At 44.6% G+C, this 19,127-nt stretch overlaps 1 protein-coding gene across 1 annotated transcript in view; it reads left to right on the top strand.

Moving 5' to 3' along the window:
- LOC147356308 (protein Cryzl2) overlaps positions 1-19,127 on the top strand; it is a 32,581-nt gene that overhangs the window by 4,054 nt on the left and 9,400 nt on the right. Inside the window, exons 4-9 of the mRNA XM_086343674.1 lie at positions 824-882; positions 1,689-1,754; positions 2,510-2,619; positions 4,018-4,099; positions 8,715-8,896; positions 10,892-11,120. Coding sequence (XP_086199800.1) covers positions 824-882; positions 1,689-1,754; positions 2,510-2,619; positions 4,018-4,099; positions 8,715-8,896; positions 10,892-11,120 — 728 coding nt within the window. The remainder of the gene's footprint in view (positions 1-823; positions 883-1,688; positions 1,755-2,509; positions 2,620-4,017; positions 4,100-8,714; positions 8,897-10,891; positions 11,121-19,127) is intronic.

Here is a 19,127-nt window from a genome sequence, read left to right on the forward strand (position 1 = left end):
GTGGACCAATGACTCATTTTTGTTGGTGAAATTTATTAAAAGAGATATAAGTATAGTTTGGTGTGTATCTATATATATACATAAGTAATATACAGTTATATACTGTAAATATACAGTACATGTATATTTTATACAGATAGACACCACTAAGGATACAGTGATTGCAAAACAGTTGCAGTGTTTTGGCCTTAGGGCATTTGGTTTTGCTTCAACAGTTGGAACCGGTTCCCTCTGTTTGTGTTTGCTGACATGCTGGTTGAGGGGGAAGAGGTCTTACTCAATTGAGTTTTTCTTCTGGCAGCTCAAGTGGGAAATGTATGATCATTAAACTCAGAAATTTTGGAGGTGGAGGAGGAAAGAGCAGACAACACCAGTTCATCCAACTGAACCAAGTGCTGTATGCATGAATATAGTTCATGTCCTTGAGGGGCCTCATAGTCCAGAAGAGGAGACCTGGGAACAGATAAATACCATATGATGCATATTATCATGGGGGTGCTGGAGGAGCCCAAGGCCCCAGAGATCATGGTCCAAAGTACTTGTATACTCATGATTCTCTATTTTTTTGCCCATTCTTGAAATTTTCATTTGTGTCATGGTAAGAATGGAACTGCTATAGCTTTTCAAGTTGTATCATGAAATCTTAATTCACTTTCCTGTGTGTTGGGTATAACACTCCTATTCTTCTTCCTGGATGGGGTAGGGGGCAGAACACAAACCCTTTTGGCTCCAGAAATCTCATAGGACACCCTGTCGATCAGAGTTTTCTTATCTCTCTGGTGCTGGGCTTTACAGATAACCTGATTTTTAAAATTTGTTTTAGGAATGGAGTTTTCTGGGATGGTACTGGAGACAGGCACAGATGTCAGCACGGTGAAAGAGGTAAATTAGTTGAATCTAGGGAACTGATGTGTGGGTAACTATGAGAAATAGTTTGTAGCCAGAGGGTCTTGCTTTTCCTGGACTTTGCCAGCAGACACCAAAGGCAGAGCGGGGAGAAACGAATTCTGAATTGAGGGAAGGAAGCCTGTCCTGGCTTAGTTAAACTTTTTATTACTAATGAAAGGCAGCACCTGGGTTTTAGTTACTGAAAGGATAGAGAATTCTCAAGTTTCAGTATTTTGTGAGAGAAATGAATACTGGGATTCTAATTCATATCAGTTTTTTCCTTTCTTGGTTAAGTCATCGTCCAAAATGTGCTCAAACTGGTTTGGCCGCCTGATGGGGGTTGTGTGAAAACAGCTGAATTATTTACTAAGTAGTAAAACTGAATAGATAATTAAGGGAAGCTGTGTCTTGCTGCTGCTGCTGCTAAGTCACTTCAGTCATGTCCGACTCTGTGTGACCCCATAGACAGCAGCCCACCAGGCCCCACTGTCCCTGGGGTTCTCCAGGCAAGAACACTGGAGTGGGTTGCCATTTCCTCCTCCAATGCATGAAAGAGAAAAGTGAAAGTGAAGTTGCTCAGTCATGTCTGACTCTTAGGGACCCCATGGACTGCAGCCTACCCGGCTCCTCCATCCATGGGATTTTCCAGGCAAGAGTACTGGAGTGGGTTGCCATTGCCTTCTCCACTGTCTTACTGGATCAGAAAGAACAATTTTCTTTCTTTTTTGGATTAATTTGGGAAGGGGTCCAATGGCAAGAGCGTACATTTGAACATACCCTTAATGGCATTTTCCCTTCAGGGAGATCGAGTCATTGGCCTGCCTGGCTTTAGTGGTATGGCTGAAGAATGCATCATTGACCACAAGGTAGCCCTACTCCTCAATATTCATCCTTGGAGATTCTTTTTCTGCTGTCTTTCATTTTCACCTATCCCTCAGTCCTTCTCCTTTCTTTTTTTGTATTCTTTTGGTTATATCTTGTTTCTCAGCCAAGCACTTCTTTCTTTCAAATGCTAAACCCTTTTTTTTGGTTTGCTTGTTTTGGTGTGACAACCATTGCATAGAGCTTTGTTTGTGTCGAGTGGTTTAATGAAGAAGGGCATTTTGTTTTCTGAGGCCTGGAACAATCGACTGGCTGTCCAACTGGACCATAGTTAGGTGGTTTTGGTAGAAAAACTGGTTTGAAGCCTGGATGTAATGAGCTTCTCCGCACCAAGCTTGTGAAAGACAATCCTCCTGGGAGGTAGCAGGCTGGTGTAGGGGTGTGGCTGTCCAGGATGTGAATGGTGCCCCCTAGTGGTGGCTAGTACACACCTTTTTTTTTAAACAGCTTTATTTAAGGTAAAATTTTTGTACCTTGTTATTCACTTATTATATTAATACCGCAGTGGCATGTGTTATAGCCTGTGCATATTGGTTCCTTCCTCATCCAGATGCCAGCTTTAGGATTTTTGAAAGCTGATGTGCCCAAGTCTTGAAATTGACCATCACTTGCTTGGTCTTGACTGGGCTTGGTTCCTGACATGTGTTGCCCTTTGCAAGTCAAGTCATAATATGTATTGAGCAGCCTTTATGAAGAGGTACAGTGCTTAATCTGTAAGTCACTGTTATCTCTTTTATAGAACCTGTGGCAGATTCCAGAAAAAGTGTCCCTCCGAGAAGCTGCTGCTCTGCCCGTGTCGTATGGCACTGCTATTTTCGCCCTGGAGCATCGGGCCTGTACCCAGCCTGGGTGAGGACTATGTCGACGACAGAGGGATAGATGGTACCTCTTCTAGTACCAGAAATGTCCACCAAGACCGTGGCCCTCTGTTTCCTTCCCTGACCCTGTGTACATTCTAAGTCCCTTCGGTCATGCCCGACTCTTTGCGACCCTATGGGCTGTAGCCCACCAGGCTCCTCTGTCCATGGGATCCTCCAGGCAAGAATACTGGAGTGGATTGCCATGCCTTCCTCTAGGGGATCTTCCCAACCCAGGGATCACACCGGAGTCTCTTACATCACCTGCATTGGCAGGCAGGTTCTTTACCACTAGGGCCACGTGGGAAGCCCTCCCTGACCCTCACGGCTATCTAAGGAAAAGCCAAAGGAAAGGAGTGGCCCAAGATTGGAGCCTGGTGACAGTGGGGATACCCTTTTGCCTGAGAGGGGACGGTAGACTTGGCCAATATGAATTTGGAGAAATCTTTCTCTCAAGTCTGACCCCTCTGGAGATCACTTCCTAGAAAACCTTACATTTTAGAGAGCTGGTTTATTTCAACTCATTTCACTCTGGTTTTAGTGGAAGTCAGTGGCATTTGTTTCTGTGAGGCTTGGCTGGGCATCACAGATCACAAATACCATAGGCAGGTGGTGTGTTGGTAAAGAATCCACCTGCCAATGCAGTGGACACGGGTTTGATCTTGGGGTGGGGAAGATCCCTTGGAGAAGGAAATGGCAGTCCACTCCAGTATTCTGAAAAGTTTCATGGACAGAGGAGCCTGGCAGTTTACAGTCCATGGGGTCTGTAGACTGGAGTCCCTTTGTGTCTCACAAAGAGTGAGACAGGCCTGAGCACTGAGTGACTGAGCCCAGCCCACACACAGTGGTATTTGCCTCTGTGAGGCTTGGCTGGGTATACTTAACAGGTATTTCAAGCTCAGAGGTGCTGAATTTCTCACTTCACCGGGAGCATTCCCACAGCTTCTTGCTCTTTTCTGAGAGCTCAGAATTGCTCCAGGGAGATGGGCTTAGAAGAGCGGCGACTGCTACGTGATCATCAACTTCTGAAAGTTGGCAATGTTTAGTATGGGAGTGATTTTAGGACAGAATTTAAGAAGCAGAAATTGGAGTGGTAGCGCAAAGGAAGGCTACCAATGAAATGAGGAAGAGGCTACCTAGAGAGATTAAGGACCCTCACCTGGGAATTCTTCAGGACTGGACCAGATTAGCACTGATCTACATATATGACACGGCCCAGGAGGCTGGAGAGTGTTCATGGACGTGTACCTGGACACGAGGGGGTTAAACTCATGTGATGAACTCTCAGTTCTCGTCTTGCTTTAAAATGTCCCATCTTCAGAATGTTCATGAAATCATATTGCTGGATGACTTTTGGTTTCTTGAGTAACACTCCTCTTTCCCTGCACAGAGAAACTGTTCTAGTGACGGCAGCAGCTGGAGCCACAGGCCTCGCCGTGATAGATGTGGCAACAAACATTCTTCAGGCCAAGGTATTTGCAAGTTCGAGTCTCCATTAAAAAATATCATACCTCCTGCTTTCAAACATGGAATATATTCCTTTATTTATAAAAAAATCAGGTGTGAGGTACTGGGAACGTTAAGTAGCCTGGAGTAGAGTCTTGCCATCTATTTGCTTGCAGACTAGTGAGGGGACTGAGGAGTAAGTCTCTTGTGCTTCCAGTTATTAGACCTTGGTAAGATTCAACTCGCCTCACAGCTTCTGAAGATTCTGTTCCTTCTACCTGTAATGCTCTAAACTGTCTTCCCCTGAACTTCAAATTTAAACTCAGATGCTGCTTTTTCAGGGGAGTACTCTCTGTCCCTCCCCTCCATGGGACTATCTCTATGTGGTCTCTGAGCGTCCTGTAACTCTCTTTCATAGTGTGATTAGCCCTGTTGGATCAGTGTCTCCTTCCCACTGGCCTGTAACCCCCCTCAAGGCAGGACCAGTATCGGTTTGATCCATTATTATAATTGCAGCACCTAGCATGGTGCTGAGACCATCGTAGGCATTCAATAATTATTATTATTATTTTGTAAATTTATTTATTTGGCTGTGCTGGGTCTTAGTTGCAGCATGTGGGCTCTTCAGTCTTCATTGTATCCTATAGCTGTGACATGAGTAACTCGTAGTTGTGGCTTGTGGGGTCTAGTCCCTTGACCAGGAATCAAACCTGGGCTCTCTGCTTTGGGAGTGTGTGGTCTTAGCCACTGGACTATCAGAAAATTCCCGAAATAATTATTTCTTAAGTGAATAAATAAATACATGAAAGAAAGACCCAGTTAAGTGGCAGAGAAGAAGAATTTCTTGGAGAAGGACATTTATGCTGACATTTACAGTTGAATAGCAGAAGAAGAGAAGGGAAGGGAAAGCCGTTTAAGCCAGGGGAAGACAGAGACACAGGTACTAACATGATTCCTTCAGGGAATGGCAAACAGCATCTGTGGAGCAAAGGATGTGGGCAATGGTGGGGGGTGACTCTAGAGAGGTGGAAGGGATAGGATCATGAGGCACCGAGGAATCTGAACCCTTCTTGGAAGCTGTCAGGAGCTATTGAAGATTTCGCAGAGGAATGACATGATCATCTTTGCATTTTTGCAGAGTTCACTTTGGTAATGATGGGGATGAGGGATGGGACAAGGTCAGGGGGTCAGGTGTAGTCTGGAGGCAGTAGGGCAGATTCTTGAAGCAGTTGAGGCCCGAGGTGATGATCCTTGAAAGAGGGCACTGGAGGTGATGATCAGAAAGATACCAAAGCAGAAGAAAATAGAGAATTTGGTAACGGGAGAGCATCCTAAAATAGTTGAAGGAACAAGGACCTTGAAGTTGGCCTGCTGCGTTGTGTTTAGTTACTCAGTCGTGTCTGACTCTGCATGAGGTCTGTCTGACCTCATGGACTGTAGCCTGCCAGGCTCCTCTGTTTCTGGGGATTCTCCAGGCAAGAGGACTGGAGTGGGTTGCCATGCCCTGCTCCAGGGGATCTTCCCAACCCAGGGATCCCCACATTGCAGGCAGATTCTTTACCATCTGAGCCACCAGGGAAGCCCTGGAGTTAGCCTGACCTAGGTGCAAGTTCTCGCTCTGTCTCTAGCTTAACAGCTTCAGTCACCTCATTTGTATGATAGTGCTTTTCTCATCGTGTGGTTGTGGGCATATTGAGATCACATGTGTCATGTACCAGTCTGAGGCATAGTGTGTTGGGGAGGATCCTTTACAAAGGGATCCTGGTATTATCAGACATTGAGTGGGAAGGCGCAAACTAGATGCACTTAGAGATTTGCCATTTGCTGGGACTGAGAGCCTCGGAGGAAGTGGTGAGCTCAGTGTTGGATGTGCTGAGTGTGGCTTCCTCTGGAGCCTAGAGGCACAAACATACTGTCCTGGTTTGGTGATAATTGGACTGATCTGGAATTTCTCCAGGTGGCAGCTCTCTTCTCACATTGACTCTCTTTTGGGAAGGACATGTGAGTTCTGAAACTAGTCTCAGATACCAGGAGGCTCCTCATGGGATATTAACACATTCACACTCAAAATAAGGGCTTATAGCACCTCTCTTAAGTGGGAGACCAAAATTAGTCTCATTGTTTAGAAACACTGACTATTTTACATTTCTGGGAAGACAAGACTGTACTGTTTGTTTTAAATAGATACAAGAAATTAAATACAAAATTTTGCTTTAATTCCAATGTTTAATCCCAGGAGATGTGGATTCGATCTCTGGGTCAGGAAGATCCCCTGGAGGAGGAAATGGCAACCCACTCCAGTATTCTTGCCTGGAAAATCCCATGGACAGAGGAGCCTGGTGGGCTACAGTCCATGGGGCTGCAAAACAGCCATGCTCGACTTAGTGACTGAGCATGCATGCGTGTATTTTCTTTAGCAGGAATAATGGTTTTAAGCAAAAGCAAACAAACAAAAAAATAATGTCATCATGTCACTGCTCAGAACATGTCATTTTGATAACACCTTCCATTCACAGCGTCTCAGGTTGCTTTCACATTGCCTGCACAGCAATTATCTTACCCTAGTCCTCACAGAACCCATGGGAGATGGGGAATGGAAATGTTTATTATCCCTATTTCACAGATAAAGAAAGTGAGGCACCTGGAAAGAAATGATTCGCAGCAAGCCTCCCTGGGACTTACAAGGAATCCTGGAGTTGGAGTCAGGTGCCCAGCCCTAGTCTGGTGTGTGCCCACTGTGTGCCCACTGTGTGTGGGTGCTGCTGTGCAGGGCAGCTGTTTGAGGGTTCCACTGGGGAGCATTTGAGGGTAACTTTTAGCTTCAAATAGTTAAGGGTGAGTCTGGACTCTTTTAAGGGCACAGATGTTCTTGGGTGTTTGAATGCACATTCTGAATGTCACCTTGAAGCCAAAGTGCTTGGGGTGGTGGGGGCTGCCCAGTGAACAGGCACCTCTAGGCAATGTTGAGGGATTCCCTGGTGGCTCAGATGGTAAAGCATCTGCCCGAAATGCGGGAGACCTGGGTTCGATCCCCGGGTCTGGAAGATCCCCTGGAGAAGGAAATGGCAACCCACTCCAGGATTCTTGCCTAGAAAATCCCATGGATGGAGGAATCTGGCGGGCTACAGTCCATGGGGTCGCAAAGAGTCGGACACGACTGAGCAACTTCATTCATGGAGGCGGTGCTTCAGTGTCCGAAGCTTTTCTGAAGACTTCCAAACCTCAGACCTCCTCACAGTATGGCCCACAGCCATTTATGTCCTCTTTGGCAGGCCGTAGGCATGGCTTTCTCCCAGCTCGAAGGAGTGGGCTTCAGTATCAGTAGCGTTGGATTTGAATAGTTGTTCTACCACCTGCTACGTGAATAATCCTGGCTTAAGTACTTAACCTCTCTGGGTCAATGTTTCCATCTTCAGAATGGGACTAACTGTAAGTCCCCCATGATGTTCTTATTAGGTTTAAATAGAATAAATAATTGCCTGTGTTTAACAATAGATTCAATTGATCTAACACTTTGTTTCCCAAGTGCTTATTCCTTTTAATTTTAAAGATATATCTTAGTTTATGGATGGGGGTAACTGAAACTTAGAGAAGTTGGCAGGTAATGCAGACAGATGTTGAAAGCATAAACTCTAGAGATGAATTACCTGAGTTTGGATCCCAGTTCTGCCTCCCATGAGCTGTGTGACCTTGGGCAAGATACTTGACTTCTTTGGCCTGTCTCTTCATCTTCAAAATGGGGATGATAATAGTGTGTATATTATTGGGCTATTAAAGTGAAATGAGTTATTAATATATGTAAGGCATTTAGAATAGTGTCTGGCACAGAGTAACCACTATGTAAATATTAGATCTTACTAAGTAATTTGCCTTAAGTAACACAGCTAGTTAGTAACAGAGTCAGGATTTGAACTCAGGTCTGTCTGACTTTAAGCTGTTTCCACCGAATCATGTTTTACCCCCTGAGAAGCCCTTTCTGATCTTCTGGCTCTAGGTTAGGTGCCTCTAGCTTGCACTTCAGAGCCCTCTGTGCTTTCCCCATCATACTGCTGGATCATGCTTTCTTGGCTCCAAGCTTGGTATTTAGGTTGTATCCTTACTACTTGACTCATAATGGGTACTCAGTAAATGATGGGCTTCCCCTGGTGGCTCAGATGGTAAAGAATCCACCTTCAATGTGGGAGACCTGGGTTCAATCCCTGGGTTGGGAAGATCCTCTGGAGGAGGCATGGCGGCCCACTCCAGTATTCTTGCCTGGAGAATTCCCATGGACAGAAGAGCCTGGTGGGCTACAGTCCATGGCGTTGCAGAGAGTCAGACATGACTGAACGACTATGCACAGCAATAAATAGTGGTTTTAATTTTCATTTGAAGAAGACGTTGTGTCTCCTGAATTATTTCTTAGCTAGACCCATTGAGCTTCCAGGGTTCCTGGAAATGTGGACCCGGTTGTCAGTGGGGCATGGAGAGGCCAGCACATTGATGCTGTGTGATGGGCCTGCTGTGTTGGATTGAGGCTGGTGCTAAGCAGAGGTCATATTGGTTTCCTTGATCAGCACCCTTTGTTTGGAGGCTGGGTGGGTCAGGTGCGCCCCTTGCTATGTATTCTGGACCATCTGAAGTGTTGTGTTCTTCATGTAGGTAATAGCTGCAGCTGGAAGTGATGAAAAGTGTCAGCTGGCGATGCAGAGTGGGGCACAGTCCAGCGTGAACTACAGTCGGGGCAGCCTTAAGGAGGCTGTGGGGAAGCTGGTGGGCAGTGGCGGGGTGAACGTGGTCATTGACATGGTGGGAGGAGACATCTTCCTGGAGGCTCTCCGCAGGTAGGTGAGGTGGTCCTCCTGGGTGGGCTAGACCGGGGGCTCTGCTGAAACCTTCCCAGACCTCTGGCTTCCTTCTGGCCTTCTGCTTTCTTGTTTTTGCTGCTCACTTTTCCTGTAGGCACTGGCAGCAACGGGAACAGCTGAGTGGGTGGGTGAAAAGGAATAGAAGCAGAGGGAAAATCAGGAAATGCTTAAATATAGCAAAAACAAAATAGCCAACTGGAAAATATCCAAAAAAAACAAAAAACAAAAAACTGCAGACTCTCTAGTTGGCAATATCAAATGCTTTAGAAATTATACATGTGTTAAATTCAGCTCTGCCTGCACCCACTAGCTACTTTATATACATGGTATGGGTAATTCTTTTTATTTTTAATTAAACTTTTTATTTTGCATTGGAGTATAGCTGATTAGCAATGTGATAGTTTCAGGTGGATGGCAAAGGAACTCAGCCATGTATATACCTGTATCCATTCTCCCCCAAACTCTCCTCTGTGGGTAATTGTTGAGGAGATCATTGTTTGGATGTTAGAATTACTGGGGTGGCAGACCCCCAGTTCATTATGCACCAAGGGAGAGTCTCTTTTGATCTTACTGGTTTCTGAAGCTACCACCAGTGTAGGTGTCTTCTTGACTTGTTTTATTTAAAAAAAAAAAAAAAAATCACTGGAGATTTCATGGGACTGTTGTATCTATACTAATTCTCATTCCGTTTCAACCAGGAAGTCTGCAGTGCTCTGATAGTATTAGCTTCATTTCTCATGTCATCCTGGCAAGCATAGTTTTGTGCTTTATCTTAGCTTAAGGAGAAGAAGCAGAGAGAGCAGCTTGCCCACAGAAGGGATCCGTGTGGTCCCCTTACAAGACTGGTTAGTTCCTCTGCTCCTTACTGTCTGTCTTGCTTATGGCTTATTTTTTGTCTTTTCCTACTGAGAAATCCAAACTGGTGCAGAATGGTTCCCCCCTGCTAGTTTGCAAGGTCAAGAGGAATTCTCAACTGGGAATTTAATGCATGTTGCTTTTTTTTTGTTAATTGTGGTAAAATACAGGTAACCTAGTATTTAACATTTTAACCATTTTAAGTGTACAGTTAAACTGGTTCACCATCTCCAATATTGTGTAACCATCTCCAATACAAACTCTGTACCCATTAAACAACTGCCCGCCAACTCCCATAAGCTCTATTCTATTTTCTGCCTCTCTTAATTACTGTCCGTTGCTTTTTCTTCCCTCATACTGTTTTTTAGTGTGGTAAAAAGGATATAACAAAAGGCTTGCTATATTAACTGCTATAAAATGTAGAGTTCAGTGGTGTTAAATATATTTACATTGTGAAACAGGTCTTCATGACTTTCTTCTTGCAAACCTGAAATTCTGTACCCATTAAATAACTCTCTTCTCCCCTTCTCCCCAGCCCTTGGTAATCGCTATTCTACTTTGTTTCTGTGAATCTGACTCTTTAGATACCCCAGATAAGCAGAATAATACAATATTCATTTTTCTGTAAGTGGCTTGTTTTACTTACCGTAATGACCTTAAGGCTCATCTGTGTCTTAAAATGGGACAGAGTTTCCTTCCTTTTTAAGGCTAAATAATACTCTACTGTATGTATATAACACCTTCTGTTTACCAGTCCATCAGTGGATGGACATTTGGATTGTTTCCACCTCTTGGCTTTTATAGATAGTGCTACTGTGAACTTGGCTCTTCAAATACCTCTTCAAGACTCTGCTTTCAGTTCTTTTGGATATAGACTCAGAAGTGAGATTGCTGGGTTATATGGTAGTTCTGGTTTTGAGTTTTTGAGGAATCTCCATGCTGTTTTCCATAACATTTGCACCATTTTACAATCTCAGCAATGTTCCTTGAGGGGTCCACTTCTCTAGATCCTTGCTAACACTTATTTTCTCTTTTATTTTTAATAGTAGCCATCCTGGTGGCTGTGAATGTGCATTGTCTTTTATAATCTTTGTTTTTTCCTCCTTTTCTCCTCAGCCTGGCGTATGAGGGCAGGATCGTAGTGGTAGGTTTCGCTGGAGGAACCATTGCTTCTGTACCAGCCAATCTGCTGCTGCTGAAGAATGTTACTGCCATGGGGCTGTACTGGGGCAGATACCGGCAGCAGAACTTTCCCATCTTCTCCAGAAGCCTGTCGTTAGCACTTCAGTACTGCCAAGAAGGGCGCATCCAGCCACACATTGGAGAGGTTTTTGAACTGGAAGAGGTGAGATGCTCTTGTGTTCAGTTGTTGAGTTGTGTTTGACTTTGCAACCCCCCTTGGACTGTAGCCCACCAGGCTCTTCTGTCCATGAAATTTTCCAGGCAAGAATACAGGTGTAGGGTGCCATTTCCTCCTCCAGGGGATCTTCCTGATCCAACAGTTGAACCCACATCTCTTGTGTCTCCTGCATTGGCAGGTGATTCTTTACCACTGCCCCACCTGGGAAACCCCTGAGACACTCTTAAGGAATATGATATAGCTAGTCAGTCAGTTCAGTTGTTCAGTCATGTCCGACTGTTTGCGACCCCATAGACTGCAGCACGCCAGGCTTCCCCATCCATCACCAACTCCCAGAGCTTGCTCAAACGTATGTCCATCAAGTCGGTGTTACCATCCAGCCATCTCATCCTCTGTCATCGCCTTCTCCTCCTGCCTTCAATCTTTCCCAGTGATATAGCTAAGGCCAGGAAATATGTGTCAAACTATGGGATAGTTTCTCTCTGCATGCGTGTGTGCTAAGTCACTTTAGTCCTGTCTGACTCTTTGTGACGCTATGGACTGTAACCCACCAGGCTCCTCTGTCTATGGGATTCTCCAGGCAAGAATACTGGAGTGGGTTGCCATGCCCTCCTCCAGGGGGTGGATATTCCCAACTGAGGGATTGAACCCCGGTCTTCTGCATTGCAGGCAGATTCTTTACCACCTGAGCCACCTGGGAAGCCCCGGTTTCTCTCTAGAAATTATAAATCTTCCTAATATGGAATTAAAGGATGAAAACACAATGGGGTCTCACAGGCTGCAGGATCATAGGATTTCTCTCTGTCTTGTAGGTTGTGTAGTTATATACTAAGGCTTAGTAAATCAGAGGGAAACTGAAACTGTGAAGGCCATGAAGGAGCTGGATTTTGAGGGCTCTGTCTACATTGCTGGTGTCTTAAACAGAGGGTTGTGATAGTACTTTAGAAAATGATTTACTGGTGTTGATATGAACTCTGAACTGCACAGCATACGAGTTTAAAAAGGAAGCCCTTCATTTGACCTTTGGTTTTAGAATGCAGACTCTTTTAAAGTACAACCAGATGATCTAAGCTGGAGTTCTGTGAACAGAACAGCAAATCATACTCGGTATCAAATGACTGTAATTCATCCATTAGTCACTGTAGTTAATTTTGTTGGCTATTCAAGCCCTTTTTTCACTACATTACAGTCCCATTAATGTGGCTTCAGCGTCCTCCAAAGTGTAATTATGTGCATGCATATGCAATGTAGTTGTAAATGCAAATCTGTTAGATATTCACTGTGAAGGGTTTTTCTTTTTGGACAGTGCTGCATGACTTGTGGAACTTTAGCTCCCCAGCCAGGGATCGAACCTGGGCCCTGACAGTGCAAGTGCTGAGCCACTGGACTACTAGGGGATTCATGGAGTTTTCTTTTTTTTTTTTTTCCCCCTTAATATGTTTTACTCTTGAAACGACTGTTTTGGTAACTCTAGTCAGCCACTGGTGGAGGCGATGGTTTGTTCATATGCAGATTAGTGGAGCCCCAGGTGCCAGGTTTCATTCTCTCCACCTTCCATTTTTATGGTTTTCCTAAGATGAGATGAGACACATTCTTCTCAAACGTGGTTTACTTTCTTCCTCATCTTTTTGGTATGTCAGTCAAGAAGGTAATCTTCAGTGGTAAAAAGAGAAACTTATTGGCCATCAGAAAACTGATTGGATTCTGTTTCCAGCTTTGTCCCCATCTATTTGCAATTTTGTGGACGTCCCCTCACCTTTCTGATCTTTACTTTCCACATGTGTAAAGTTGAGGAGTAGGCATTCCCTTGTGGTCCAGTGGTTAGGATTCGGTGCTTTCACTGCTGGGGCCCAGGTTCAATCCCTGGTGGGGGAACTAAGATCCCATGAGCCACATGTCATGGCCAAAAAAATGCTGAGGGTTAGTATCTATGGCTTTCAGTTTATACTTCTGAGCCACATTCTGAATGAGAGTGAGCTGCTCGGCTCTGGGGCTCCATCTCTGCTGGGACCTCAGTGAAGTGAAGTGAAAGTGGAAGTCGCTCAGTTGTGTCCGACTCTTTGCGACCCCATACTGTCTATGGAATTCTCCAGGCCAGAATACTGGAGTGGGTAGCCTTTCCCTTCTCAAGGGGATTTTCCTAACCCAGGGACCAAACCCACGTCTCCCACATTGTAGGCGGATTCTTTACCAGCTGAACCACAAGGGAAGCCCAAGAATCCTGGAGTATGTAGGCTATCCCTTCTCCAGCGGATCTTCCCAAACCAGGAATCAAATGGGGTCTCCTGTGTTGAACGCAGATTCTTTACCCATTGAGCTATCAGGGAAGCCCCGGGACCTCAGTACTGCATATTTTATTTCTTGTGTTCATGCTTTTCTTTTTGGAAAAGGTTCTGTGGCTTAAAAACTTGAAAACCATCAGTTTAGAGAATTTCTGTGTCCCTTTCCTCTTTTATTATGTGACTCGTAAACTGAGGTTTGCTTTACCTGAGGCTCATATACACCTGCTGATAGAGGATAAGAACAATTAGGCAGTAGCCAAGTGGAAACATGTGCTAGTTTGAGCTGTTTCTTCTCTGCTTTGACGTGTTCTAGGTACTGCTCAGGCATGAAAGAAAGCTAGAGGTGATTATTGTTTTAATTACCCACACTGAAGTTCTCTCTTCTCTTAAACATAGATTACCTAATTATTAACAGTTCTCAGCTTCCATTTGCCTACTCTGCAATGAGGACTCTGCATGTAGGATTTTTCTAGTTCTTCCCACTCTGCTGACTTTTCTGTGATTAACTGTTGTCCGAGGCCATGTTCCCTAACACATTTCAAGCATCTCATTCACACTCTGTCCATTTACTATTTCTTCCCTTTCTTCTTCTTTCAGTATGCAAGCTATTTAGAATACTAGTAATAATGGCAGCTCACAGACAGTAGGTGTTTATTATGGGTCAAGAGCTGTGCTAAGCACTTTACAGGCATTTTCTAATCAATCTTCACAACAAACCTTTGAAATATGAACAATCTTTTATCATATGCTACAGATGAAGAAATCAGAACTTGTAAATGGTAAGAAACCTGTCCAATGACATGTAGTAATGACAGACCTGGAATCTAGTTCAGGTATGTCTCTGACTCTGGAATCAGAGCTCCTTAAGGTAAGGTCAGACTCTGTCCTTAAATCAGAAAATTTCTTCTTAGAAACCGTATCCTAGAGTATGAAGTTTATCCATCTGTCATGCAGGCATCTATGTGAACAAACTTATTGTTAAAGTGACCAGGAGTTGTGAATTTTTAAAATGAAGATTAAATGAAATTATAATTAATTTCACTAAACTTTAAAGCTTTTGTAATAATATTTTTTTCATGTAAATCAGTCAACATATTGGACACATTTGTCAGAACCTGCTTGGGCTTGGAAAATGACCGTTGTACTTGTATTTCTATAATACCAGAGATATTGGTGCTTCCCATCTTATATTTTCTCCTGAATATGTAGACTATTGGTTTGACCTTGATAGTTGATATTAATATTGTTCCTGACCAGAGTTCTTGTACTCCTTAATCAATAGAAGTTGATAAGAGGCCAGAGGAAGAAATCAGGCAAGGCTTTGCAGAGACAGCAAAAAAAGGAGTAGTTTCCCTTGCTCACTCCCTGAAGTGGGGCAAACTGGGCCCTCAAATGGGCTGAGGGTAGGGTCGGGCTGGAGAGGGCCTTAGTGGTGTGCCCACCCCCTTGGTGGTGCCGTTTGCAGAGATCATGCCGCAGCCCCCGGCTTTTGCCCCCAACACCTCGGAAGTAGGTTTTTCGTCTTTTTGTATCATGTTGTTCATAATTTGCCCCAACTGCACGTGTGTGCAGTTATTAGACTTTTTAAAAGAATATTTGCCCGCTCTGTGTCTTAGTTGAGTCACACAGGATCTTCAGTCTGTTGCAGCATGCAGGTTCTTTCGTTACGGCATGTGAACTCTTATTGTGGTGTGCAAATTCTTAGTTGAAGCACGCAGGATCTTTAAGTTGCAGTATGTGAGATCTAGTTCCTCGACCAGGAATTGAGCCTGAACCCCCTGCACTGGGAGCATGGAGTCTTAACCACTAGAGCACCAGGGAAGTGCCCATGCAGTTATTTTTAGTCCCTTCCAGTTTCTTCGTGTTCTGTTGCTTGAGGGGACATTTGTCCAGGTTGTAAGCACCACAGCAAAGGGTCCCAGCTTCTAGTCTGTTTCAACATGGTCTCATATTTTGTATCATAGCCTTTTTAGTAGGCATGAGGTATGAACATCTGTAACCTTCTGTGCTTCTCCTTTACCTACTTGTAATTACTGGTTCCATGTTTGTCATTCCCATAGTCCATAAACTCCATGGAGGCAGGGACCATGTGCTGCTGCACCTCTGTGTCTCCAGATTCTGCCGGGTACACAGTATCGGGTACAAGTATGAATGATTGAGAGTATGGAGCTCTAGGGTCAGACTGCCAGAACTCACACCCTGGCACTGCAGCTTAACTGGCTGTGTGATTTACATCTTTGTGATTTAGTTCCCTCATCTGTTGGGAGGGCAGTAACATACCCAACTATTGCAGGAAGGGGGGCCCCTTCCAGGCCCCAAAAGTGGGCTCTTGCCTAACACTCAGAAATTAATTGTCTGAGGAGATACAGGTGCTGACAAAACAAGAGACTTTATTGGGAAAGGGTGCTTAGATGGAGAGCAGGAGGATAAGGGAACCCAGAAGAATTGCTCTGCCTCATGGCTTGCAGTCTTGGGTTTTTTGGCGATGGGCTTAGTTTCCCGGTTATCTGTGGCCAATCATTCTGACTCAGGTCTTTCCTGGTGATGCACACATTGCTCAGCCAAGATGGATGTCAGGGAAGAGGATTCTGGGAGGTCGTAGGACACCTCCTTTTGACCTTTCCCGGATTCTTCTGGTGGGTGGTGGCTTGTTAGTTCCGTGTTCCTTACTAGGACTTCCTGTTGTAAAATAACTCACACAAATGGTTACTACATCTGGCACTGCCTGGCCAGGGTGGGTGGTTGCAGGCAGTGTTTCCCCTGACACAGTCTCCTAGGGTTGACGATTAAAGAAGATAATACACATAAAAGCACATAGCAAACATGTTTAAAGGAAAACGTGTAGTCATTGTAAAATAACTGAGTTGAGCGTTTTCAGTCCCTAAACTGTAACACTTTGCATCGACTCTTTGTGCATAAGTCGCTTCAGTCATGTCAGACTCTTTGCGACCCTGTGGACTGTAGGCCTCCAGCCCCTCTGGTCCATGGGATTCTCCAGGCAAGAACACTGCCATGCTCTTCTCCAGGGGACCTTCCCAACCCAGGGATCCAACCAGCGTCTCTTATTTGTCTCCTGCATTGGCAGGCAGGTTCTTTACCACTAGCGCCACCTGGGAAGCCCGTTGACACTTTAGAGGACAGGCTTAGAGACACAGTCTTCAGATTTTGAATTTTTACTAGAATTTGTTGTTTTCTGAACTGTTATGTCTGTACCATGATGGGTGGATCATGAATTAGCACTGTGATCTGCTCAGAGGGTGGCATTATTTGGATGTGCTGGGTTTCTTTTCTGTAGGGAGCCGCCCACACACATCTCGACCTGACACAATACTTCACGGATCTAAACTTGTTCTGTGAAGGTTGGGTGAGATCACTCCATGAACAGATTTAATGGCTGGAAATTGTTTGAGGTTTCCTCAGTGTATCTGTGGAATATTCTAAAGAATTAAATTACTCTATTTTGATAGGATGTGTATTATTTTAGTCCATTGTTCTAGACCCAGTTTATGGGCCCCTCACATCAGCCAGCCCCCTGCCCTAGGCCTTGGCCACTTATCACACTTCTCTTGTCCCCGCAGTGATGCAGCCCAGGGCCCATCCCTAGGGTCCGTCTCCTGACGCTGTCGACTGTCTCATACTTTCCCTAAGTATAGGGCTGATCTTAGGCAAGGTCGCTGCTTTGTTCATTAGGGAGCTGCTGAAGCTCTAGCTTCTCCAGAAACCAGATGCGGGGCTCTGGGTAACACCATCCAGAAGTGTGTGGGGACTCCCCCGCAACTGGACAAGCTGGGACAAGTGAGAGACCGGAGATAAATCGCTTGCCTTTCCTCTTTTCCTGATGGCTGTTTCTATGTGCCTTGGGTCCTGTACTGCCTCTCCAGAGAGGACCCATGTGGACAACAGCCAGCTGCATCTGCCCCTGAAGCTATGAGCAGTTCAGGATTGGTAACACTCATCTTGTGCTTCTTCTTCCTTCTTCCTTGGTTCACCCGTTTCCCTCATCCTGCCCCGCCAGCACTGCAGTGCAGCATTAGAACATATGTTTTGATCAGGCTGTATTTTCTAGGGAACCCAGGCTGACACTTAATATTGAAAATTTATTTATTTTTGTGTTTAATAATATATGGCTTGACTTTTTTTTAAAAGTCAGGTTTATTGAGGTATAGTTGCATATTCAAAATCCAAAATTGCATATTCAAAATTCTCCAAGTCAGGCTTCAATAGTATGTGAACCATGAACTTCCAGATGTTCAAGCTGGTTTTAGAAAAGGCAGAGGAACCAGAGATCAAATTGCCAACATCTGTTGGATCATTGAAAAAGCAAGAGAGTTCCATAAAAACATCTACTTCTGCTTTATTGACTATCCCAAAGCCTTTGACTATGTAGATCACAACAAACTGTGGAAAATTCTGAAAGAGATAGGAATACCAGACCACCTTAACTGCTGCCTGAGAAATCTGTATGTAGGTCAAGAAGCAACAGTTAGAACCATACATGAAACAATGGACTGATTCCAAATTGGGAAAGAAGCATGTCAAGACTGTATATTGTCACCTTGCTTATTTAATTTACATGCAGAGTATATCATGCGAAATGACAGGCTGGATGAAGCACAAGGTGGAATCAAGGTTGCCGGGAGAAATATCAGTAACCTCAGATATGCAGATGATATCGCCCTCATGGCAGAAAGCAAAGAAGAACTAAAGAGTCTCTTGATGAAAGTGAAAGAGGAAAGTGAAAAAGCTAGCTTAAAACTCAACATTCAAAAAATTAAGATCATGGCATCTGGTCCCATCACTTCATGGCAAATAGATGGGGAAACAATGGAAACAATCAGAGATTTTACTTTTTTGGGCTCCAAAATCACTGCAGATGGTGACTGCAACCATGAAATTAAAAGATGCTTGCTCCTTGGAAGAAAAACTATGACCAACCTAGATAGCATATTAAAAAGCGGAGACATTATTTTGCCAACAAAGGTCCATCTCATCAAAGCTATGGTTTTTTCAGTAGTCATGTATAGATGTGAGAGTTGGACTCTAAAGAAAGCTGAGCGCTGAAGAATTGATGCTTCTGAACTGTCATGCTGAGAGTTGCTTGGACTGCAAGGAGATCCAACCAGTCCATCTTAAAGGAAGTCAGTCCTGAATATTCATTGGAAGGACTGATGCTGAAGCTCCAATACTTTGGTCACCTGATGCAAAGAACTGACTCATTGGAAAAGACCCTGGTGCTGGGAAAGGTTGAAGGTGGAAGGAGAAGGGAACGACAGAGGATGAGATGGTTGGATGGCATCACCAACTCAATGGACATGAGTTTGAGCAAGCTCTGGGAGTTGGTGATGGACAGGGAAGCCTGGCATGCTGGGGTCTCAAAGAGTCGGACATGACTCAGCGACCGAACTGAACTGCATGTAGTAGTGAAAGTCGCTCAGTCACGTCCGACTGTTTTTGATCCCACGGACTGTACAGTCCGTGGAATTCTCCAGGCCAGAATACTGGAGTGGGGATCCTCCTTCTGCAGGGGATCTTTCCAGCCCAGGGATCGAAGCCAGGTCTCCCTCATTGTAGGTGGGTTCTTTTACCAGCTGAGGCACCGGGGAAGCATATAGTAAAACTTTGTCTAGCTTTGACAAACATACAGTCATGTAAGCACCGCCCTGCAGTCAAAATGCAGATCATGTCTGTCACTCCAGAAAGTTCCCTTGAA

The sequence above is a fragment of the Bos grunniens genome, chromosome 16 (genome assembly GCF_055505025.1).
Source record: "Bos grunniens cultivar Pamir isolate PY7600 chromosome 16, Bosgru_T2T1.0, whole genome shotgun sequence".
Classification (NCBI taxonomy): domain Eukaryota; kingdom Metazoa; phylum Chordata; class Mammalia; order Artiodactyla; family Bovidae; genus Bos; species Bos grunniens.